Genomic DNA, 24,782 nt, shown 5'->3' with positions numbered 1-24,782 from the left:
AATTAGCGATCTTGAGATATTTTCATCTGTATGTCTTTTTTGGAGAAATGTCTATTCAAGTCTTCTGCCCATTTTTTGATTGGGTAGTTTGTATTCTTGATATTTAATTGTTAGGAAAATACTTTCTTAATTGAATTCAGAACTCTAAAAGATGAGTGACTTTCCTACATCTTTATAGGACTGAGTCTCGTAATACTCCTGGATCATTTAGTTGCCATATGCTTTGAATTTTGGAAACAAAGAACAATAACATTCACATCACCTGTGACTTGGACCGCTCCCATTCTTAAATTAAATACTTGAAACAGCAGAATTTATCTACATATGAATGATCTTAGTGATAAAAACCTGCCTTTTATGCTTTTTTTTCATATATTATCTCATTTGATATTCACAAGAAACCTTTGAGGTTAAAAGGGCAAATATTATTACCCCTATTTTATAGCTGAAAAGACTGAGGCTCAAAAGAGTAATGGAAAACACTTGGGAGTTGGAGGAACTGGAGTTGAGTCCTGCTTCTTCTGTGAGATCATGTGCATGTCATTTAAACTCTTGAACTTCAGCCTGCTTGTCTGTAAAATGAGTGTAATGAAACCCCATTTTCAATGTTATTATGGAGATTAAATGAACTAATATATTGAAAGTGTCTGATAACATAAGAGATACTATGCAAACTTTCATTCTGCACTGAAGACGAAGATTGTGGTAGGGCTATTTTAATAAATGGTCACCAAGTTGAAAAACTAGAATGGTAATGAGACTCATCTATATGATACGAGGAAATGGGGAATGTTTAGCTTAGAGAAAAGTTAGGAGAAAGAGTTAGATGTCAGATATTTTCTGAAGGGCTCCAGTTGTGAAGAGATTTCACTTAAAGAACTTCTTTGCAGTGAGTCTCCCTGTTACTGGAGATATTCAAGCCAAGACCGTATAGTCACATGTTAGGAATATTGCAGGGGGGTTTCATTCCTCTCAGGTTTCTACTCTTGGGGATCTATTGTTGAAATGTAACAAACTTTTAGAATTGGGTTAAGATTCCTGATCACTGATTCCAAGGTATGAGAAGTACTGAGGATGATAGTCCTGTAATGGAATAAAAATGGCAGAAAATGATTTTTAAAAATTCATTTAGCAAATATTTATTAAACACTTACCATGTTGCAAGGTGATGTGCTAGGTACGGAGGCATTTTTAAGGAGCCATTTCTGGTGTTTCATTGTTTGAACCTATGAGATTCTGTTCTGTTTCCAACACTCTCTCACCTTTTAAATGTATCCCGTGTCAGTCTGGATCATTCCAGGTCTGGTAAGAGAGATGATAAAATGTTAACATTGCCCACTACTTATGTTCTTGTTATTCCAACTGATTGAGTTTCCAATTTTGTTGGAACTTTCCTGCCTAGACTTTAATTCTCCAGGGTAGAGTCAGAATGTGTTGAAATGACCTCCTAAAGAAAAGAAAGGGAAAACAGATCACCTCATACAAAATACGTTTTTGCATCATAGGCTCTGAGGATAAAATATGTGGCTAGATGAGTACCGTACCAGAACCTTAATGCTGTTTAAACATACGGATGAGTGCGTTGTGTGTATTTTGTGTATTTTAAAATTGAGATTTTTGTTTGAACAGTGTTTTTCATTTGGTGTATTTCATGGTGACTTATCATAATAGACTGCTTTAAATCGTCTGAAATAGCAAGACATGAATTTCAACAATGACTTCCCCAAGGCTACAGAAGTCAGCGGGAGCTGAAACCGCTAGGTAGACAGTTTTTTGTTTTTTTTTTTTTAACTCATATGCAAGTGTAAAACTTTTATGAGGCTGCTTTAATGAGGCCCTTTGGGATTTAGAGTTATTTATCTAAGCTCTTATTAAAAATGAAAACTTTTCTATGTTTAGCCCTGGAAAGCAAAACTGATCCTAACAATACCGTAAGCTGGGAGCATGAATCCTGTTCTGCAGACTGACTCAGAAATAAAGTGCAGGAACTTTGGGGCTAGTGTCTTCAGCACTGATGTGATGGATGGGAATGGGACAGTGACAGCAGAGCCAGTATTTCAAAGTCTCCTTTAACTAAAAAAGTTCAGCTCTACTATGCTGGTAATTTAGGGTGTGATATGACTTATTGAAATGGCTTCCAGCCCAAGAGTCCTGTTTCCCAGAGCACTCCAGTGTCTCCATCGGAGTCGAGTTGCCCCAGGACAGTGTCATCTGGTACAAGGTCTGTGAGCCCTTTTCATTTATGGCATCTGCACTTGTTGAAGTCTTTGACTTCTGCCCTCCCATGCTGAGAAGTGGGACATAGGAGAGAGGTTGTTTTTAAGGTTAATGTGCCCAAATCACTCGTACGTAACCCAGCGGAAGAGCCGAAGCTGCCGCAGGAAAAACTTTGCAATCGTAAAACTTGCTCAGCTTCTTCGTAGGTATCTTCTGGTTTGATGAGTCTCGGTACTGCAGTGAATCTGTTCTCAGACAGACCCTGGGAGTTCAGATTTTAAAATATCTGTGATGCAGTACAATTATGGGGAATGAGGACATCGTGAGGGGAGAAAGCAAATGTTACAAAACCAGGGGCAAGATCTTCTGCAGACGTTAAGAGCTTATCAGAGTCAATTTAGCTTGGGTGTGTCCAGTCCAGTTGGCAGAAATTTTAAGATGAGAAAGTGGGCGGATAAATGGATGAATCCATGGATAGAAAGGTAGGGTAGAGAGATGGATAGACAGATAAAACTTATTGTTGATAATATGATTGTTGGTGGATAGGTTTCTGTGCTAAAGAATGAGTAAAAAGAATTGGACAAACAGACACATCTGAGTGAGAGCATGGTGACAAATGCAGAAGTTTGAAGACGTGTATGAACTGACCACAAATGAAAACCTGTAGCCAGTGAGCAATTTTGGATTATCTTTAAGGATCTTTCTTCAACAATTAACCTTAATAGTACTAATGTAAGTCACTGGAAGTAGTATATCACTTAGTGGAATCTGGGAACTTCTGAGTTTCCACCTCTGATTCTGAGACAATAAAGAGAAGAATAAGGGTGTGAAACACACAGATGATATTTCTAAGGAGGGAAGCACAGAACCACCAGCTGGCAATTATGGTGTAGAGTATGGAGGTGACAGAAGGCAAACACCAAGAGAGAGGCTGATGGCAGAAATGTTGGCTGAAGTCCAGAGGTAGAGGCAGTACAAGCATGAAAATTTAAACAGGTCGGGGAAATGTCAAAATGCACTTAAGTTTAGGAACTTCTATTCTGGAAGAATCTCAAAGCAGTTGCAGATGGGAGGAAGACTGTGTGTACACTTGGTTTTAACTCTTCAACTTGAGCAGCTGTGTTAACAGTTGAGTTGCTAGGCACTGTCAGGAATAGACTATTTTAATTTTGGAGAAACCCAACTGTTAAAACAGCTGTTTGGTCTGATTAGACTTAAGCTGGCTCTGCTTAGGTAACACAACCTAATGGGATCATAGCACCAGGCAGATTGGCTGTTATTGTGATTTTATTGGACATAACAAAAAGACGAACGGATGCTAGGTTGATTGCGAGGTCGGACACTGACTTTCCGAAGAAACTACACTCTCTTGTTTATTTTGGCAAAGTGCAAAAGCAACTATCATGGGCTTTTACCTTGTTCCAAGTCCATGGAAATTACCTGAAATAATTTTGCCTTATGTTCCTTGGATGCAAGCTTTTTGTTCCTGGCACTTAAAAAAAAAGTCTCCCTAGTTTTTTCTTTTTTGTGTGTGGTACGCAGACCTCTCACTGTCGTGGCCTCTCCCGTTGCGGAGCACAGGCTCGGGACGCGCAGGCTCAGCGGCCATGGCTCACGGGCCCAGCCGCTCCGCGGCATGTGGGACCTTCCCGGACTGGGACACGAACCCATATCCCCTGCATCAGCAGGCGGACTCTCAACCACTGCACCACCAGGGAAGCCCTGTCTCCCTAGTTTTATTCACATCTCCTAATAATACATAATATACCTGCTCAGGTCACCTCAAGCAGTCAGTCATTTGTATATTTATTTTGTATTCTTTGTTTTCGAAGCAAAAAATGCTGTTAATAGCAACCACCAAGTTTGTCAGTTTGCAGACAACAGATTTTTAATGTCTAGAGCAACTTGAATGACATCACTGACAGTCATGAAAATCTTGGATTCCAAAGTTACCATCTCAAGTACTTTTTTTCATGGAAAAGACAGCTGATAAGGTTAGTTTCAGTAAATTTTTAAGTTAAAGGTTTAAAGTACTTGTAAGATGATTTGGTTGATTTCTTGCATAAAAACTAATTTTACTTTATGTAATGTTAATATATATTTTAAACATTCAAAGATAGGTTTCATTTCATATATTTTCAAAATGAAAATAGCTTGACTTTTTATATGATCACCAAAATAGTCACATTCATTGTAAACATTTGAAACAATACAGGAAAATATAGTATAAGAGAGCAAGCAGAATTCTTATAATTTCAGTCCCCGTAGGAAACTGCTATTAACATTTTGGCACTCTTCCTTGTATATACCTCTTTATGTACATTACACAAAAAGATATGATTAGAAGATTTAGTTTTATACAAATTAATTTTAGCTATATTATTGTTCTTTATTCTTCTTTTGCTTTGTTTTTAACTTGTCAAAATAGTGTGACTTTCTTTCCATGTCAGTTTAGATCTGCAATCATCATTTAGGTCTTCATTTTGGGGGGTTTCATATTTTGAAGTAGTGACTTATTTTTGCTAGTTTCTAAAATTCAATGTTGTAAGTAATTAGAAAGCAGATTTGAAGATGATGCTTGGGATGTTAATAAGAGATAAACTTAGGTATCAAAAGTATACTTTCACTGAAAATATATGTTTCTTTCACTAACTAAAGCAAGTGTACAGGTTTCGAAAGTTTGTATGAATAAGTTAACAAAAAACCCTAAAATAAACAAATGGGACCTAATTAAACTTAAAGACTTTTGCACAGCAAAGGAAACTATAAACAAAACGAAAACACAACCCACAGAATAGGAGAAAATATTTGCAAACAAAGTGACCGACAAGGGATTAATCTCCAAAATACACGAACAGCTCATGCAGTTCAATATCAAACAAACAACTCAATCAAACAATGGGCAGGGGAAGATGGTGGAAGAGTAAAATGCGGAGATCACCTTCCTCCCCACAGATACACCAGAAATACATCTACACGTGGAACAACTCCTACAGAACACCTACTGAACGCTGGCAGAAGACCTCAGACCTCCCAAAAGGCAAGAAACTCCCCACGTACTTGGGTAGGGCAAAAGAAAAAAGAATAAACAGAGACAAAAGAATAGGGACGGGACCTGCACCAGTGGGAGGGAGCCGTGAAGGAGGAAAGGTTTCCACACGCTAGAAGCCCCTTAGCGGGTGGAGACTGCGGGTGGCGGAGGGGGAAGTTTCGGAGCCGCAGAGGAGAGCGCAGCAACAGGGTGCGGAGGGCAAAGCAGAGAGATTCCCACACAGAGGATCGGTGCCGACTGGCACTCACCAGCCCGAGAGGCTTGTCTGCTCACCCGCCGGGGCGGGCGGGGCTGGGAGCTGAGGCTCAGCCTTCGGTCGGATCGCAGGGAGAGGACTGGGGTTGGTGGCGTGAACACAGCCTGCAGGGGGTTAGTGCACCACAGCTAGCCGGGAGGGAGTCCAGGGAAAAGTCTGGACCTGACGAAGAGGCAAGAAACTTTTTCTTCCCTCTTTGTTTCCTGGTGCGCGAGGAGAGGGTATTAAGATCGCTGCTTAAAGGAGCTCCAGAGATGGGCGCGAGCCGTGGCTAACAGCGCGGACCCCAGAGATGGGCATGAGATGCTAAGGCTGCTGCTGCAGCCACCAAGAAACCTGTGTGCGAGCACAGGTCACTACCCACACCTCCCTTCCGGGGAGCATGTGCAGCCTGTCACTGCCAGGGTCCCGGGATCCAGGGACAACTTCCCCAGGAGAACACACGGCGTGCCTCTGGCTGGTGCAACATCCCGCTGGCCTCTTCCGCCGCAGACTCGCCCCACATCCGCACCTCTCCCTTCCCCCGGCCTGAGTGAGCCAGAGCCCCCGAAGCAGCTGCTCCTTTAACCCCGTCCTGTCTCAGCGAAGAACAGACGCCCTCCGGTGACCTACACGCAGAGGCGGGGCCAAATCCAAAGCTGAGCCTTGGGATCTATGAGAACAAAGAAGAGAAGGGGAAATCTCTCCCAGCAGCCTCAGGAGCAGCGGATTAAAGCTCCACAATCAACTTGATGTACCCTGCATCTGTGGAATACATGAATAGACACGAATCATCCCAAATTGAGGAGGTGGACTTTGAGAGCAAGATTTATTATTTTTTCCGCATTTCCTCTTTTTGTGAGTGTGTATATGTATGTTTCTGTGTGAGATTTTGTCTGTATAGCCTTGCTTCCACCATTTGTCCTAGGGTTCTATCCGTCCGTTTTTGTTTTTTCTTTTTAAAAAATTTTTTTTCTTAATTATTTTTTATTTTAATAACTTTATTTTATTTTCTTACTTTATTTTATCCTTTCTTTCCTTCCTTCCTTCCTTCCATCCTTTCTTTCTTTCTTTCTTTTCTTCTTTTTCTACCTTTTATTCTGAGCCGTGTGGATGAAAGGCTCTTGGTGCTGCAGCCAGGAGTCAGTGCTGTGCCTCTGATGTGGGAGAGCCAACTTCAGGACACTGGTCCACAAGAGACCTCCCAGTTCCACATAATATCAAACGGTGAAAATCTCCGAGATCTCCATCTCAACACCAGCACCCAGCTTCACTCAACGACCAGCAAGCTACAGTGCTGGACACTCTATGCCAAACGACTAGCAAGACAGGAACATAACCCCACCCATTAGCAGAGAGGCTGCATAAAATCATAATAAGTCCACAGACATCCCAAAACACAACACCACACGTGGACCTGCCCACCAGAAAGACAAGATCCAGCCTCATCCACCAGAACACAGGCACTAGTCCCCTCCACCAGGAAGCCTACACAACCCAATGAACCAACTTTAGCCACTGGGGACAGACACCAAAAACAACGGGAACTACAAACCTGCAGCCTGCAAAAAGGAGACCTCAAACACAGTAAGATAAGCAAAATGTGAATACATAAAAACACACAGTAGATGAAGGAGCAAGATAAAAACCCACCAGACCTAACAAATGAAGAGGAAATAGGCAGTCTACCTGAAAAAGAATGCAGAATAATGATAGTAAAGATGATCCAAAATCTTGGAAATAGAATAGACAAAATGTAAGAAACATTTAACAAGGACCTAGAAGAACTAAAGATGAAACAAGCAACGATGAACAACACAATAAATGAAATTAAAAATAGATGGGATCAATAGCAGAATAACTGAGGCAGAAGAACGGATAAGTGACCTGGAAGATAAAATAGTGGAAATAACTACTGGAGAGCAGAATAAAGAAAAAAGAATGAAAAGAACTGAGGACAGTCTCAGAGGCCTCTGGGACAACATTAAATGCACCAACATTTGAATTATAGGGGTTCCAGAAGAAGAAGAGAAAAAGAAAGGGACTGAGAAAATATTTGAAGAGATTATAGTTGAAAACTTCCCTAATATGGGAAAGGAAATAGTTAATCAACTCCAGGAAGCACAGAGAATCCCATACAGGATAAATCCAAGGAGAAACACGCCAAGACACATATTAATCAAACTGTCAAAAATTAAATACAAAGAAAACACATTAAAAGCAGCAAGGGGAAAACAACAAATAAAACACAAGGGAATCCCCATTAGGTTAACAGCTGATCTTTCAGCAGAAACTCTGCAAGCCAGAAGGGACTGGCAGGACATATTTAAAGTGATGAAGGAGAAGAACCTGCAACCAAGATTACTCTACCCAGCAAGGATCTCATTCAGATTTGATGGAGAAATTAAAACCTTTACAGACAAGCAAAAGCTGAGAGAGTTCAGCACCACCAAACCAGCTTTACAACAACTGCTAAAGGAACTTCTCTAGGCAAGAAACACAAGAGAAGGAAAAGACCTACAATAACAAACCCAAAACAATTAAGAAAATGGGAAAAGGAGCATACATATCGATAATTACCTTAAACGTAAATGGACTAAATGCTCCCAGCAAAAGACACAGATTGGCTGAATGGATACAAAAACAAGACCCATATATTTGCTGTCTACTAGAGACCGATTTCAGACCTAGGGACACATACAGACTGAAAGTGAGGGGATGGAAAAAGATATTCCATGCAAATAGAAACCAGAAGAAAGCTGGAGTAGCAATTCTCATATCAGACAAAATAGACTTTAAAATAAAGACTATTAGAAGAGACAAAGAAGGACACTACATAATGATCAAGGGATCAATCCAAGAAGAAGATACAACAATTCTAAATATTTATGCACCCAACATAGGAGCACCTCAATACATAAGGCAAGTACTAACAGCCATAAAAGGGGAAATTGACAGTAACACATTCATAGTAGGGGACTTTAACACCCCACTTTCACCAATGGACAGGTCATCCAAAATGAAAATAAATAAGGAAACACAAGCTTTAAATGATACATTAAACAAGATGGACTTAATTGATATGTATAGGACATTCCATCCAAAATCAACAGAATACACATTTTTCTCAAGTGCTCATGGAACATTATCTGGGATAGATCATATCGTGGCTCACAAATCAAACCTTGGTAAAGTTAAGAAAATTGAAACTGTATCAAGTATCTTTTCCGACCACAATGCTATGAGACTAGATGTCAATTACAGGAAAAGATCTGTAAAAACTACAAACACATGGAGGCGAAACAATACACTGCTTAATAACGAAGTGATCACTGAAGAGATCAAAGAGGAAATCAAAAAATACCTAGAAACAAATGACAGTGGAGACACGACGACCCAAAACCTATGGGATGCAGCAAAAGCTGTTCTAAGAGGGAAGTTTATAGCAATACAATACTACCTTAAGAACAGGAAACATCTGGAATAAACAACCTAACCTTGCAGCTAAAACAATTAGAGAAAGAAGAGCAAAACACCCCAAAATTAGCAGAAGGAAAGAAATCATAAAGATTATATCAGAAATGAATGAAAAAGAAATGAAGGAAACGATAGCAAAGATCAATAAAACTAAAAGCTGGTTCTTTGAGAAGATAAACAAAATAGATAAACCATTAGCCAGACTCATCAAGAAAAAAAGGGAGAAGACTCAAATCAATAGGATTAGAAATGAAAAAGGAGAAGTAAGAACGGACACTGCAGAAATACAAAGGATCATGAGAGATTACAACAAGCAACTCTATGCCAATAAAATGGACAACCTGGAAGAAATGGACAAACTCTTAGAAATGCACGAACTGCCAAGACAGAATCAGGAAGAAATAGAAAATTTGAACAAACCAATCACAAGCACTGAAATTGAAACTGTGATTAAAAATCTTCCAACAAACAAAAACCCAGGACCAGATGGCTTCATAGGCGAATTCTATCAAACATTTAGAAAAGAGCTAACATTTAGAGAAGAGCTAACACCTATCCTTCTCAAACTCTTCCAAAATATAGCAGAGGGAGGAACACTCCCAAACTCATTCTACAAGGCCAGCATCACCCTGATACCAAAACCAGACAAGGATGTCACAAAGAAAGAAAACTACAGGCCAATATCACTGATGAACATAGATTCAAAAATCGTCAACAAAGTACTAGTAAACAGAATCCAACAGCACATTAAAAGGATCATACACCATGATCAAGTGGGATTTATCCCAGGAATGCAAGGATTCTTCAATATATGTAAATCAATCAACATGATACACCATAGTAACAAATTGAAGGAGAAAAACCATATGATCATCTCAATAGACGCAGAGAAAGCTTTCGACAAAATTCAACACCCATTTATGATAAAAACCCTGCAGAAAGTAGGCATAGAGGGAACTTTCCTCAACATAATAAAGGCCATATATGACAAACCCACAGCCAACATCGTCCTCAATGGTGAAAAACTGAAAGCATTTTCACTAGGATCTGGAACAAGACAAAGTTGCCCACTCTCATTCAACATAGTTTTGGAAGTTTTAGGCACAGCAATCATAGAAGAAAAGGAAATAAAAGGAATCCAAATCAGAAAGGAAGAAGTAAAGCTGTCATTGTTTGCAGATGACATGATACTATACATAGAGAATCCTAAAGATGCTACCAGAAAACTACTAGAGCTAATCAATGAATTTGGTAAAGTAGCAGGATAAAAAATTAAGGAACAGAAATGTCTGGCCTTCCTATACACTAATGATGAAAAATCTGAAAGTGAAATCAAGAAAACACTCCCATTTACCACTGCAACAAAAAGAATAAAATATCTAGGAATAAACCTACCTAAGGAGACAAAAGACCTGTATGCAGAAAATTATAAGACACTGATGAAAGAAATTAGAGATGATACAAATAGATGGAGACATATACCATGTTCCTGGATTGGAAGAATCAACATTGTGAAAATGACTCTACTACCCAAAGCAATCTGCAGATTCAATGCAATCCCTATCAAACTACCACTGGCATTTTTCACAGAACTAGCACAAAAAATTTCACAATTGGTATGGAAACACAAAAGACCCCGAATAGCCAAAGCAATCTTGAGAACGAAAAATGAGGCTGGAGGAATCAGACTTCCTGACTTCAGACTATACTACAAAGCGACAGAAATCAAAGCAGTATGGTACTGGCACAAAAACAGAAAGAAAGATCAATGGAACAGGATAGAAAGCCCAGAGATAATCCCACGCACATATGGTCACCTTATCTTTGATAAAGGAGGCAGGAATGTACAGTGGAGAAAGGACAGCCTCTTCAATAAGTGGTGCTGGGAAAACTGGACAGCTACATGTAAAAGTGTGAGATTAGATCAGTCCCTAACACCATACACAAAAATAAGCTCAGAATGGATTAAAGACCTAAATGTAAGGCCAGAAACTATCAAACTCTTAGAGGAAAACATAGGCAGAACACTCTATGACATGAATCACAGCAAGATCCTTTTTGGCCCACCTCCTAGAGCAATGGAAATAAAAACAAAAATAAACAAATGGGACCTAATGAAAATTCAAAGCTTTTGCACCACAAAGGAAACCATAAACAAGACCAGAAAACAACCCTCAGAATGGGAGAAAATATTTTCAAATGAAGCAACTGACAAAGGATTAATCTCCAAAATTTACAAGCAGCTCATGCAGCTCAATAACAAAAAAACAAACAACCCAATCCAAAAATGGGCAGAAGACCTAAATAGACATTTCTCCAAAGAAGATATACAGACTGCCAACAAACACATGAAAGAATGCTCAACATCATTAATCATTAGAGAAATGCAAATCAAAACTACAATGAGATATCATCTCACACCAGTCCGAATGGCCGTCATCAAAATATGTAGAAGCAATAAATGCTGGAGAGGGTGTGGAGAAAAGGGAACCCTCTTGCACTGCTGGTGGGAATGTGAATTGGTACAGCCAGTATGGAGGTTCCTTAAAAAACTACAAATAGAACTACCATATGACCCAGCAATCCCACTACTGGGCATATACCCTGAGAAAACCATAATTCAAAGAGTCATGTACCAAAATATTCATTACAGCTCTATTTACAATAGCCAGGAGATGGAAACAACCTAAGTGTCCATCAGATGAATGGATAAAGAAGATGTGGCATATATATACAATGGAATATTACTCAGCCATAAAAAGAAACGAAATTGAGCTATTTGTAGTGATGTGGATGGACCTAGAGTCTGTCATACAGAGTTAAGTAAGTCAGAAAGAGAAAGACAAATACCGTATGCTAACACATATATATGGAATTTAAGAAAAAATAATGTCATGAAGAACCTAGTGGTAAGACAGTAGTAAAGACACAGATCTACTAGAGAATGGACTTGAGGATATGGGGAAGGAGAAGGGTAAGCTGTGACAAAGTGAGAGAGTGGCATGGACATATATATACTACCAAACATAAAATAGATAGCTAGTGGGAAGTAGCCACATAGCACAGGGACATCAGCTCCGTGCTTTGTGACCACCTAGAGGGGTGGGATACGGAGGGTGGGAGGGAGGGAGATGCAAGAGGGAAGAGATATGGGAACATATGTATATGTATAACTGATTCACTTTGTTATAAAGCAGAAACTAACACACCATTGTAAAGCAATTATACTCCAATAAAGATGTAAAAAAAGAAAAAAAGGGCAGAAGAGCTAAACAGACATTTTTTCAGAGAAGACATACAGGTGGCCAAGAGGCATATGAAAAGATGCTCAACATCACTAATTATTAGAGAAATGCAAATCAAAACTACAGTGAGGTATCACTTCACCCCAGTCTGAATGACCATCATCAGAAAGTCTACAAACAATAAATGCCAGAGACTGTGTGGAGAACAGGGAGCCCTCCTTCACTGTTAGTGGGAATGTAAATTGGTGCAGCCACTATGGAGAACAGTATGGAGGTTCCTTAAGAAACTAAAAATAGAGTTACCATATGATCCAGCAATCCCACTCCTCGGCATATATCTGGAGAAAACCATAATTCAAAAAGATACATGCACCCCAATGTAATAGTAGCACTATTTACAATAGCCTGGACATGGAAGCAACCTAAATGTCCATTGACAGAGGAGTGGATAAAGAAGATGTGGTGCATATATACAATAGAATATTACTCAGCCATTAAAAACAATGAAGTAATGCCATTTGCAGCAACATGGATGGACTTAGAGATTATCATACTAAGTGAAGTAAGTGAGACAGAGAAGAGACAAATATCATATGGTATCACTTATATGTGGAATCTAAAAAGGTGATACAAATGAACTTATTTACAAAACAGAAACAGACTCAGAAAATATGTAGAAAACAAACTTATGGTTACCAAAGGAGAAAGGTTGTGGGGAGGGATAAATAGGAGTTTGGGTTTAACATATACACACTACTATATACAAAATAGACAATCAACAACTGTATAGCACAGGGAACTGTACTCAGTATTCTGTAATAACCTAAATGGGAAAAGAATCTTAAAAAGAATGGATATAAGTATATGCATAACTGAGCCACTTTGCTGTACACCTGAAACTAATACAACATTGTAGATCAGCTATACCCCAATATAAGATAAAAAGTAAGTAATAATAATTTAACAAAAAAACTTTGGTTATAAATGAAATATATTTTGTTATTTTAAAGTAAAGTATTAAACAAAAGCTTTTCTGGTTGGACCATCAAGAAGCATTGTGTTGCTATCTTCCTATTTCTTAGGCTACAAAATGCAAGCTTTCCTCATTTTAACATTCACAGATAATTTCTTATTATAGTATAAATTTGTTCATAGGATGGCAACATTTTTCTATTCACATTGTGTTGTATTGCTGTTAAAAAAAAAAAAAAGACAAGTTAGCTTTTGTAGCTCCCCTAATGTCAGTAAATTCAGGTGCTTAACTGCCTTTCATCAGCTCCTGAGAATAACTTGAAAACCTTTCTAGAATACTGATTTCTTGAGTATCCCACATTTAATACCCCATTCCCACCCCCACTTACACACACATTTATACAGGGATGATTACCCACATTTTCAGTGTCTTTTTCATACTTTGGTCCCAAATATTGAGAATAGTCTCTCCAAAATGAACAGAATGTAAAATAGTGAAAGCCAGTTATCAGAGATAGCTCATTTCAAGGGTATGGTGGCAAGGAAAGGGAAACTATATATTTAATAATTAAAAAAAAATTGTGGCCTTTGGGGGTTTCAGTGAAATTGCTCTCAGGTTCCAAAAGCTTTCATTTAACAAGATCTCTTTCTGCCTTGGAAAAATTTTGCCTTGGAAAAATTTAGTCAAACATTTCCCTCTTTGACTCAAGGTGCTCACCTAGGGGATACTTCTTAATCCATAAAACCTTTGAATAGAACTTTGGAGTATACTTGCCAGTCTCCATAATCACATCTCTTTAGGGTGCGCTAATGGGTAAATGATAGATATAAAATTTAGGAGACTCTGTGGCCTGACCTGGTAGATCTTATGGTTTATATTCATTTTATTAAGGTACAGAAGAGTCAAATTGTTACAGGGGAATTGAATTTAAGTTGGTAGAAGTGAATTTTCTCTATGCAAGATAACTTGGAAATTGATTCTCTGACCTTACCTGAAATGGGTGTGGCCATCTGGGCTGTCACCTTACCAGAGTTACTTTGACATGTGTAAGTTAGTGACCTTGACATTTGGATTCTCATCTCTCCTCATAGAGGGACAGAAGTTTTAGTCATCAGGATGTATCTTATGATGAATCAGAGAGAGCCACTTGTGATATAGGGTCATGCAGTCCAGTTACTAATAGCTGGGATACCAAGATTGGCCAGGCCTGATTCATCTAAATGAGTTACACCATTGCCAGCTGCCCTCTCGTGAAGGAAGAGTGTCTGGATTTTCAAGAGAAGGCCATCTGAGAGTGGACTTAGGAAGAGTTATAAAGAGTAGCCAGGGACGCTGAAGATGACGGTATTCAGTAAAGGCAAGGGAGAGGAGGGGTGGATGGTGCAAACCACCAGGAAACACCCCTTCTGAAGCCACGGGCTGACACAGCTCCGATAGATCATCTCTCTCTTCTCTGCTGAGACCAAATGTGTTTTCACTGAACATCTCAACACGGTCACTGCCGACCGATTTGCCCTGAGAAATGAAGATAACCTGTTTGTTATACCAGGTCTAGGAAATAATAAAAGAAGAAGTCTTAATCCGTTGCTTTGTACTTCATGCACCATAAGCACTTTTCCACCCACATCGGCAAAGGACTTAAACTGTGGGACAGAGTAGGTAGCGTTGATCAGTGGACGTGTTGGCTGCGGTGGCACCTGATGGGACAGGGAAGCTAGGGAGCCCCAGTGTGAGGTTTATTTATGAGAATGTCATCAGAGTGGACCTAATTTATTACATCCCAACCTCATACATTGACTTCAGTTACTCAGGAAAGTGGTTAAAGGATTGGAAATGCATTTCTCAGTCTCCTTTTCAACTAACTTCCTCTGGTAATGGATCGAGATACAAATGTGAACCAGGAAACTTTCCCTTTAAAATGCTTCACAATTTTTTTCTAACTGGTTATACTTACTAAAATATGCTAACACAAATACAATGATGTATAATTAGTTGGAACTTTTAAAATATGTTATCAAATATGGTAAATTAGAAATCAGATTTTGACCTAAAAAACAGTGGTTCTTATGCTGAGGTCCATGAATCTTAAAAACATTATGCTAAGTGAAAGAAGCCAGGAAAAATAAGTTCATATATTGTATGATTTCATGTATATATGAAAGGAGGGCATGAATGGGCTTGGGGAATTCGGTGGTCTGAGAAACAATCAAAATTCTGTGCAAAATTTTCTTTGTATAAATAAACACCTTTGAGGGCTTTCTTGGTGGTGCAGTAGTTGAGAGTCCGCCTGCCGATTCAGGGGACACGGGTTCGTGCCCCAGTCCGGGAAGATCCCACGTGCCATGCAGCGGCTGGGCCCATGAGCCATGGCTGCTGAGCCTGCGCGTCTGGAGCCTGTGCTCCGCAGTTGGAGAGGCCAAAACAGAGAGAGGCCTGCGTACCGCAAAAAATAAAAATAAAAAAAACACCGTTGTAGGGAGAGACTTCATAGTTTTATTCATATTATCACGGAAACCTGTGACGTTCAAATGGTTTGGAAATTGCTACTTGAAAGCCTTTTAAAAAATGAATTTGTATCCTTTGTCCTCCTTTTATAAATATGTAGTAGTTCTTTCTATTACAGTGGTTTATGCCCTCTGCCTGTGATTTTTAAAGATTTTTTGTTTATTAACAATACCATTAAAAAAAATAAAGCCCTTATGGCTTATGAGTTTGTTGTAGTTTCTTAGATTTTTCTGGAAAGATTCTTTTTTATAGATTTGTTTTTTACACTTATGCCATTAACACATCTTGACTTTAATTTTGAATATGGTATAAGTTTTTAAATTTATTTTCCTCCACATATCCTTGTATACTTGACATTTTCTACAGTTTCAAAAAATCTGAAGGACTAACTGTCCTCTTTAGATGGACTTCTTTAAATTATGACATCTCTAATGATATTACTTCTAAGTATGAAGTTTCTGGCAGGCATGTTCGTAGGGTCAGTTCTCTTTTTTAGTGATAAGGATAATGCCAGTCCGATGTGCTCAACAACTGGTATCTTGCAATATTACGGTCATTTACAAAAAGCAAAATCTCTTATTATTTTTTGGCATGAATTAATACACTTAATTTTGAGATTGCCTTGTTGGTATCTTATTTAAGCAGAACCATTTTCCCCATGCTTTCTGATGCATGGGAGAGAGAAAGAAGTTTATATCTCTCTCTTGATAAGCTTATAGGTCTTAGGAGCAAAGTTTGAAAGCCATAGCTTTCAGGAATTGTGTACCAAAATCTCTTCTCTCAAGAGCCCTTTAATTCAAAGAGAGTTGAAGGACTGTTTTGACATTTGTGATTTAAAAAGCTCACTTTTTTCCTGTGATTTTCAAAGAAAACACTGTAATTTCAAAGAAATACTGTTCATCACTTAATGGACCTTATTTTGAAATTTATAAGCAGTAGTTGGTATGTGCATTTTTCAAGTTCTATTTTTACGAATTAGTAGTTTTAAAATATTTAAATATGATGGAGTTAATACAGCTTATTATAACAGATATGCCAGTACATTTAGTTGTTGCAGAATTTTGTGGTGTTGACAATATAAGAATTTAAAAATTTTTGACTCTTTGTCCAAATTATGTGTTGAATGGTTGTATGTTTTTAATGATTCTAGCGCTAAGTTTTGGTCATTTGCCTGATTTGGTATTTTGACAGCTTACGTTAATGAGATTATCATTGTTAAAGCTTTGAAACTGAATTTTAAGAATCTACAGGTATAAACAATATTATATTTCAACATCATTAATAAAGGCTGTTTGCCTTTTTAGGTCTTTCTAGGACTGAAGTGTCCAAATCAACTACTAAAATATGAGAAACATGAGATTTAAGTTAAATATTTTCAAGTTGAGCTCTTTTATACCGTATTACAGTGTGTTGGACTCTTTTGATATAATTGTAATTTTTGGCAGAGGTGTTATATGATCTCTATTTGTCATTTTTGCCTTTGTTACATTAAATGACCTCTCTGTTTCCTAGAAGACTGTATCACCTTTCTATTTTCTCAGGTTCTTAATATTGATGGGTGTTTGATTCATTCTCAGTTTCACTATTTTTGTTAGAAGTGATGGAAAATGACTTTTTTGCTCCTTCTCATTGCCTCTTTAAAAATAGAAAGGCCATAGCTGCTTCTCTAGGGAATTTTGTCAAGGCAGAAGTTTAGAAATAAAGATGGTGTGTCCTCTGCTCACATTTGGTCTCTTAGACTAAGGTCACCTGGCTGACAGCTCTGGTCTCCTAGGAAGGCTTTTCCTCTCCCAGTGCTTTAAAAATCACAGAAATAGGTTTCACTTGATATTTAGTTCATTATTCTGTTTGAAGTATCTTGTTGATTTTATAGGTCGAATGTGATTTAGGTCTATGATGTCTTTGTAGGAAATACCAGAAATAATCCAGATTATGGATTATTAGAATCCTGTTTCTTAAAATGTTTATATCATTAACAGAAATTTGTATTGATATTTGAGCTATGGGTGGATAGTCTCAAGTATCAGCTCTGGCTTAAACAACACATGCCCTAAATAATACATAATGAGTTTGGTACTTATATTAAGATAAACTGAATTTTCTCTCTCTTTCCTTCCTGTTCTCATTTCTTTCTTCCTTAATTAGAAAAAAACAATTAAAAACATTAACTGAAGTTTTGGGGAAAACCTACCCATAGCTCTAACTTTCCAAAAGAGCTGTTTTCATTTTTCATGTATTACTTTCTCTCTTTCTCCACAGATATGGATGTTTCATGTGATTAAAGTAATGTTTTATGCAATTAAAATAGTACAGAAAATTTATAAGTCTTAACACTAAAAAAATAAGTCCTGGGCAAATGAAATGTGTACTGAGGAAAAAAAAAATAGGATAGGATGAATATTAGGATTTGAGAGCCATATTAGGTCCAGCTGGATTATCTGATGTCAAAAATAAGGCTGTTCAGGGCTTCCCTGGTGGCGCAGTGGTTGAGAGTCCGCCTGCCGATGCAGGGGACACAGGCTCGTGCCCCGGTCCAGGAGGATCCCACATGCCGCGGAGCGGCTGGGCCCGTGAACCATGGCCGCTGAGCCTGCGCGTCCGGAGCCTGTGCTCCGCAACGGGAGAGGCCACAACAGTGAGAGGCCCGCGTACCGCAAAAAAAATAAATAAATAAAAATAAAAAAAATAAGGCTGTTCAAAGTATGAAAAAATGACATGTTCTGAGATATCTAAAATTTATCCCAAAGAGGACTCAGGAGATAGGATTTAGATCAGAGTAAGTAAAATTTTCTTCTCTCATTGCAAAACTTGATAAATATCAGATATATCTGCTTTCAAACTCTAATAATAAAATTTATGTAAAGCAAAAAAATAAATAAAATTTATCCCATTATTTGCCCTTGGGCTTCTCTATTTTTTTGGATAAAATTTATTAAAAAATATCTACTATGCTTTTGCTCTGTTTATGATATAGCAAGAAAAGAATGAGATTTAGGTGGAGAGGAACATGCTTGAGTTTCTTCTCCATCACTTACTATGTGATCAGTACAATGTTCTTCACCTTTCTGAGCTTCAACAGAGATAAAAGTTGTTAAATCACAGAATACTTTAAGATTGGATTGAAAATGCTAGTTTTGGATTTACATGCCATACACATACTTACAGTTACAGAGAAACATGACTAATTAACATGTATAACTAATAATTGTATTTTTTCTTTGTGACTGTGGTTATCATTTGTGGAATGAATGTCCTTTTTATGTAAATGTTGGTGGTTTGATACATTGGTTAGGTTATGTATAAACTCCAAGGTCTTATGAGGAAACTTGGCTTATCCAAGATCACTTGCTGGTGAGTGACAAGGCAGTGCTAATGTATTTTATTTTCTATTTGAGTGTCCTTTTTGATAGGTCACACCATAGGCACTTAGCAGCATGTTGATACCTTTAAACAGCATTTAAACATTCCTTTGCACCACAGATCACATCAACATCATAACATTAACTTGTTTCTGATTATAAAAAATAACACTTGGAAAATAAGAAAGAATAAAGAAGAAAATGTAAGAAACAGGTTATTATATTCCTCTCGTGGAAATAACCGTTTATATTTGTGTTGCCTCCTAATTTTTTTTCTCACTGTAGAACTATTTTCGCTTACTGTGACATAGGTGTATTTTCCCATGTCCATCTTACCACCTTTCTTATTCAAGTTTTAGAATATATATGTAATAAAGTAACAGCTTAGAAAGGATAAAATAATTTCCTACAGAAAAATGAAGATACTCTTAACTCTATCTTTTACGAGCTAAAGAGTTAAAATGCAGAAGAAACAGGCGTTGGCAGATTCCTTTACTAAGGTCCTACTTGTGGTTTGTTTGGAGAGGATAATGCTACTTACGATGTCTTCAGAGATCAGTGTGGTACGATGGGGAGAGAGCAAGGCTTTGAATTCGGGCTCGCTTGAGTGAATCCTGGCCCCATCATCCACCAGCTGCATGATGCTGGACCATCACTTAAACTCTCTGACCTCTGGTTTCCTCACCTTTAAAATGGGATGAACATGCCTGCCTTTCAGGGCTGCTGTAGGATTAGACCCAACAACCGTCAATAGAGTTCCTGGCCCGCCATCTGGATGAGATGTTAGTCAGAAGCAACCTAAGGCCTAAGACTTGTCAAATTTAAGCATTCAATATGGAGAGCATGTTATAACCATAAGCCAAGATATAACTCTGTTCTGAAACGATTTATTTGCATAATTCACCATTTCCTCTTTCTCTTGCAAGTATGATTACTGCCAAAAGAGGAGAAGAAAATGATGAAAAGTGAAAGTGGCTTCAGTTGATCTCTGATTGGCAGGACCCTTCACTGTGAGCTGCAGCAGCCCCGGTCCAGGTTGCGGTGTTCCCTTCGTCCTGGGGGACACCCTTGCTGACGGTCTGCGGCATGATGACCCAGGGTTAGGTTTGGGGGTTTCACAGATGAGTCCCCAAGGGACATTCACGCTCCAGGCCTCCTCTTGTTGAGGCAAGAGATCCAATTCAGAAAAAGCAAATACCTTTTCAAGACACTGAAAAAAATTTCAGAATGAAAATAGCTTTAGTCAGCCCTATTGTGGGTGATAGGGCAGGCGGTATCAATTCTGAAAACTTAAGTTGTTGATTGAACATACAATAAAAGTGAAAAATCACTATTGCTTTTAGCCACTAAGAAAGTCAATACTTGGGTGTATCTGAGGAACAGCAACACCAACCTTATCTTTATTTCCACGCTAGCTGTAGAGTTAGAGGAATCCACAGGCCGTGGTTGCTCGTGTCTCATCTAGGATGAGTCAGAGATGTAGACACAGCCCAGATAAGAATGCAAGGAGGGTGGTGGTTAAGGATTGTAATAGCTACAAGTACGGTATTAAGCAGGTAGTTAATTCTCATAAGGGAAACAGGAGGATGTCTCTAAGAACTGTTACCTAAGTGGTCCTTGCAGGATGAACAGAAGTTCACCAGTAAGGATAACAGCCTTCTAGGCCCAGAAGACTGTATGAGCAAGACACAGCATGTGTAGTATATTGCAGTTCAGGGAATGGAAAGTAACCATGTGGTTGTGGGTCCTAAGGAAGGGGGAGGGGAGGATGAGCTTGAAGCCACCGCGCTAGTGCGACACTTGACTTTTACCAAAGACAGCAAGATTTTTACTTCCATGCCAGTGAAATGTTGGGAATGTTATATACTTGGTAAAAGCAGAAAGAATAACTTAGCCAATCAATAGAAAAGAGTAATTTTTAAAACACAGAAAAAGCACTCAACTGTGCACCTGCTGAAATAGACCATTTTTTAGGAAAGTGGACAGTGTCCTATCTCAGTCCAGCTAGTAGGCAAGTGCTGCAGAGTTAACTCCCCACCACACGTCAGAGATGTATCAGCCTAAGTAACCTGGTGGACCACACAGCTAAAGCATCTGCTATGGCTCGTCATAGAAAGTGTTAAATCCCTTATGCCCTCAACCACTGGTGCTCTCTCAACTTGCAGAAGTCACCACTGGTTCGGTTAAAGGTACCTTTACAGAGAGAGGTTTAAGGAAAGGCAAACGTGTATTTTTAAGAGAAAATATGTATTTAAAATACACATATATTACTCTTTCAAAATTAGGACAGTGATAAGAGACACTTTGGTAGGGGCACAGGCAGGAAGTACTCAGGTAAATAGAAGAGTTGATAGCATAAGACCCGTGCTCTTCTCAGTACATTGTATTCTCATAATGCTTTCCTGATTTTCCCTTTACTTTAAGCACTAGATGGGAAGTCAGGAAACCAGGATTCAGAGCCAGCACAGCGTTTTCTGAACATCTGCCTCATCTCAGACAGGTCTCTTTACTTTTCTAGCCCTCCGTTCCCTCTCCCCTCCCTGGTGAGAGGATTTTCGAGTAGGTCCCACAGGAAGTAGCAGAGCTGCTTCACGGGCCTCTCTGGAAGATGACGGGGGTCTTCCACGAACCCTTCCCTTCCAAGAGAGCAGCTTCACTCTCGTTTGTATTATGAACAGGGGCTTTTATAAGAATTATTGATAAAAGGATTCTATCACTTTTTAAAAGTCTGGGAAAAAAAACAGAACCCGGTATTTCATGGGGCATATCCAGGTCAGAAAGAATTTCCACATCTGGAGAATGGGATAACAGTAGTTCCATTTCATAGCTATCTGGGGGTTGAACAAGATTACTACATGTGGAACAGGGCGTAGAACAAAGGAAGCGTTTGATGTGTTAGCTCTTAACACCCCACCCCAATAGGTCCCTCACAAATGAGACTGCATTTCATGCAACTCTTAAACTTTGAGTATGAGCTGTTGACCTGAAAAAAATTGCCTAATCCGTCTGTTTTCTATCAAAAACACTCTAAAAATGTCTTGTACATGTTCTCTGTGAATTTTTAGTATAACCATTTTATTTCTATTTCTTGTACATCGCTCTTTCTCTCCCACAACCAAAAGTTTTCTCCTTACATCAGATTTTTGAAATACGTCTGACCGGATGCAATGATGAAGTTGCACATATTGGTGTGTTTCAGGCTCGCCAGCTCGTGGGAAAGTGACGTCAGTGTCCACAGCCTCACCCTGCCCTCTGCAACCTGCTTGGAGCTGCTGTTGATATTGTCAAGGAGCAATGCCACATTGCCTCCCTCCCTCCGCTGCATGAATTCTTTCCAGGTAAGGCATGGCTCCTTTACCACGGCGTGATTTCTCAGTTTGACTTGTTGTCGTTTTTTAAGGATCCTGTCTTTAACAGGCGCTAGCCCACGGAAACCCACATTTTCACAGGATGGTAATAACGAGCACAATGCGTGTGTTGCCTTGTTCTGTCTCTTTCTAAATGGAGCCTCAGAACTGATTAGATAATTGTCTAGTAGTGGCCAAACCCATGTCTCTCTAACCCGGGGTTTGTCCTCGTCATCTCCGTCTTTCCTGCCTCTGAGAGAAGAGGCGGGAACGTTCGGCAAAGACACTTGTGAATGCCACTTCCCTTTTCCCAGCTTTGCCCTAGAACAAGGATTTTCGGCCAGCATTAGTATCTTTGCTGCTTTTAGCTTGCAGTCAGATTGGCGAATGGAGGTTTAACAGTGGCTGCATCCTCCCCCAACTCTCGGCACCTTTTCCCTCTCTCCCCACTCCCTCCCTTCTCTGGGTATTTATCTGTGCTCCTGGTCAGAGCAGTATAGAACAGAATAACACATGTGGACTGACCAGCAGGAAGACACCTTCCCTGGTAGCTAGTTGTCACCCAGGTGGCATATGAGAATTCACATGTTGGCTGGTCACTTCACTTGTGACCATATAGCTACTGAATGTTATTGAACTTATCTGTGACTCTCAGCATTGGAAAAATATTCCCAAGCCCTCTGAGCCTGTTGAGCAGGCCACGTGCATTGCTGAGAGATGACTGAACGTGGGTGGCTTGTTTCTACTTCTGAAGGGTTGCTGATGTGTCCTAAGATAACTTCAGAATTGGTGGATATTGCTTGGTGCATCTCTGTGGTAAAACAAGACGTGGATTTTCCTATGAAATATAGCTCAGGAATTTGGTAAAAAGAATAATAATAATAACTGCTCCATAATAATTTGCATCCGTATTCTCCTGGTAACTCTGTTACATTGATTGTCTCTGTGATTTTCTTCCTGATACACACATTTCGGACTTTGGCTGTGTCATACCTGTTTGAATTTATCATTACTCGATGATCAGCTTGAATGTCCTAGATTCAAGGACCAGAGAGAACACTTTCCCATTTTGTAGGAGAGGAAACTGAGACCCAGAGAGATGGAGTCAGTTGGCCAGGGAGTAGCCAGCATGTTAGAGACAGAGCTGGACTCGCCAGGCTTACGCTGGGTAACAGCTTCTGCTACCCAAATTCAGTGCTCGCTGAAGCCCCAGGAGGTGGACGGGGTGTGAGTGGTCATATCTGCCTTGGAATGTCCACAACACCCCCTTATTATGTGATTATTGTAATTATTTGTCTACTGCCCTGAACTGGAACTGATTTAAAATTCTGTGTATCAATCCATATTTCTTCTAAGTTTTGCTCTTTGGATTGAACATTGAATAACACAAAAGTTCACCCACAAACTTTTATGGGAGATGCGAGAAACTTAACAGTGGGGGAGCGAGGCTGGAAGACAATAATTTTTTATTTCACTCCCTTCTGCACTGTTGGAAGTTTTTATATGATGGATGAGTGAAGAGCAAAAGAGATGACTCGAACTTGGAGGATTTTACAGCCTATTGGGGGAGATAGAACTGTCATCCATGGGTGATATAAATCTAGAGTCATTTTATTACAAGGTAGCCTCCACGCAAGTCTTAAAGAGATTAAAGGTAAAAGAGTAATCTAGGTCGGGCGTGGGGGATTTGAGAGGAGGACCAATCTGTATTTCTTCTCCAGGAGACGGAGGAAAACCAGCTCCTTCAAGGCGCTCACCTGGAGCACACGTACACACACAGGCACGAAAGCCTGGCCCGCCCTGCGTGCCATCCGTGTTCGCTCCCGGCACCTGTCATCACAGGGGCTCTCGCCATCAGGATAATTGCTGACTGTCCCTCTCTATTAGTGACTGTGCTTCTGCTTTCAGTGCATTTGCTGAACATGATTGTCAGGGGCACACACACTTTTCCCAGTTTCAAAGGTACAGAGAAACTGGGCGCGGGTTCACAAACAATGTCAGAGAAACTGGGCGCGGGTTCACAAACAATGTCTGCTAAAGAGATCTTGTCCCTGCCGTTACCCCTGGAAAGATGCATTCTTATCAAGAACACACCAGGAATTGATTTCCCCACGCAGGTGTTCACTCCAAGATAAAGGATCAGTGAACAGGGGAGGATGTCTGTCAGGATTAGAAAGAGATGCTCTGCTTTTTCACCTTCGGAACACCTACCACATCAGTTATTACAATGGCAAGGAACTGGGCTGCTAATGTTGCCCGTGTTGGGGATTTATTTCTTCAAGTGGAAACTCACTTTAGTGCGTGTTTTTTTTGTTCTGTTTTTTTTTTTTACAAAAAGCTGTGCTGGGGCTTCCCTGGTGGCGCAGTGGCTG

At 39.4% G+C, this 24,782-nt stretch overlaps 1 protein-coding gene across 3 annotated transcripts in view; it reads left to right on the top strand.

Moving 5' to 3' along the window:
* The window catches only part of UBE3D (ubiquitin protein ligase E3D), a 155,585-nt gene that overhangs the window by 78,003 nt on the left and 52,800 nt on the right, over positions 1 to 24,782 (top strand). For 2 of the 3 annotated variants that reach the window (XM_029224004.1, XM_029224006.1), the window contains exon 8: positions 22,263 to 22,401. In XM_029224004.1, the coding sequence (XP_029079837.1) occupies positions 22,263 to 22,401 (139 nt within the window). Of the gene's footprint in view, positions 1 to 22,262; positions 22,402 to 24,131; positions 24,638 to 24,782 lie in introns of those variants that run through there. The other variant, XM_029224005.1, reaches the window with a different exon arrangement.

This window comes from Monodon monoceros, unplaced genomic scaffold (genome assembly GCF_005190385.1).
Source record: "Monodon monoceros isolate NGI ecotype Baffin Bay Population unplaced genomic scaffold, NGI_Narwhal_1 Super_Scaffold_15, whole genome shotgun sequence".
Classification (NCBI taxonomy): Eukaryota; Metazoa; Chordata; class Mammalia; order Artiodactyla; family Monodontidae; genus Monodon; species Monodon monoceros.
This window is presented reverse-complemented; position numbering and strand designations above follow the sequence as displayed.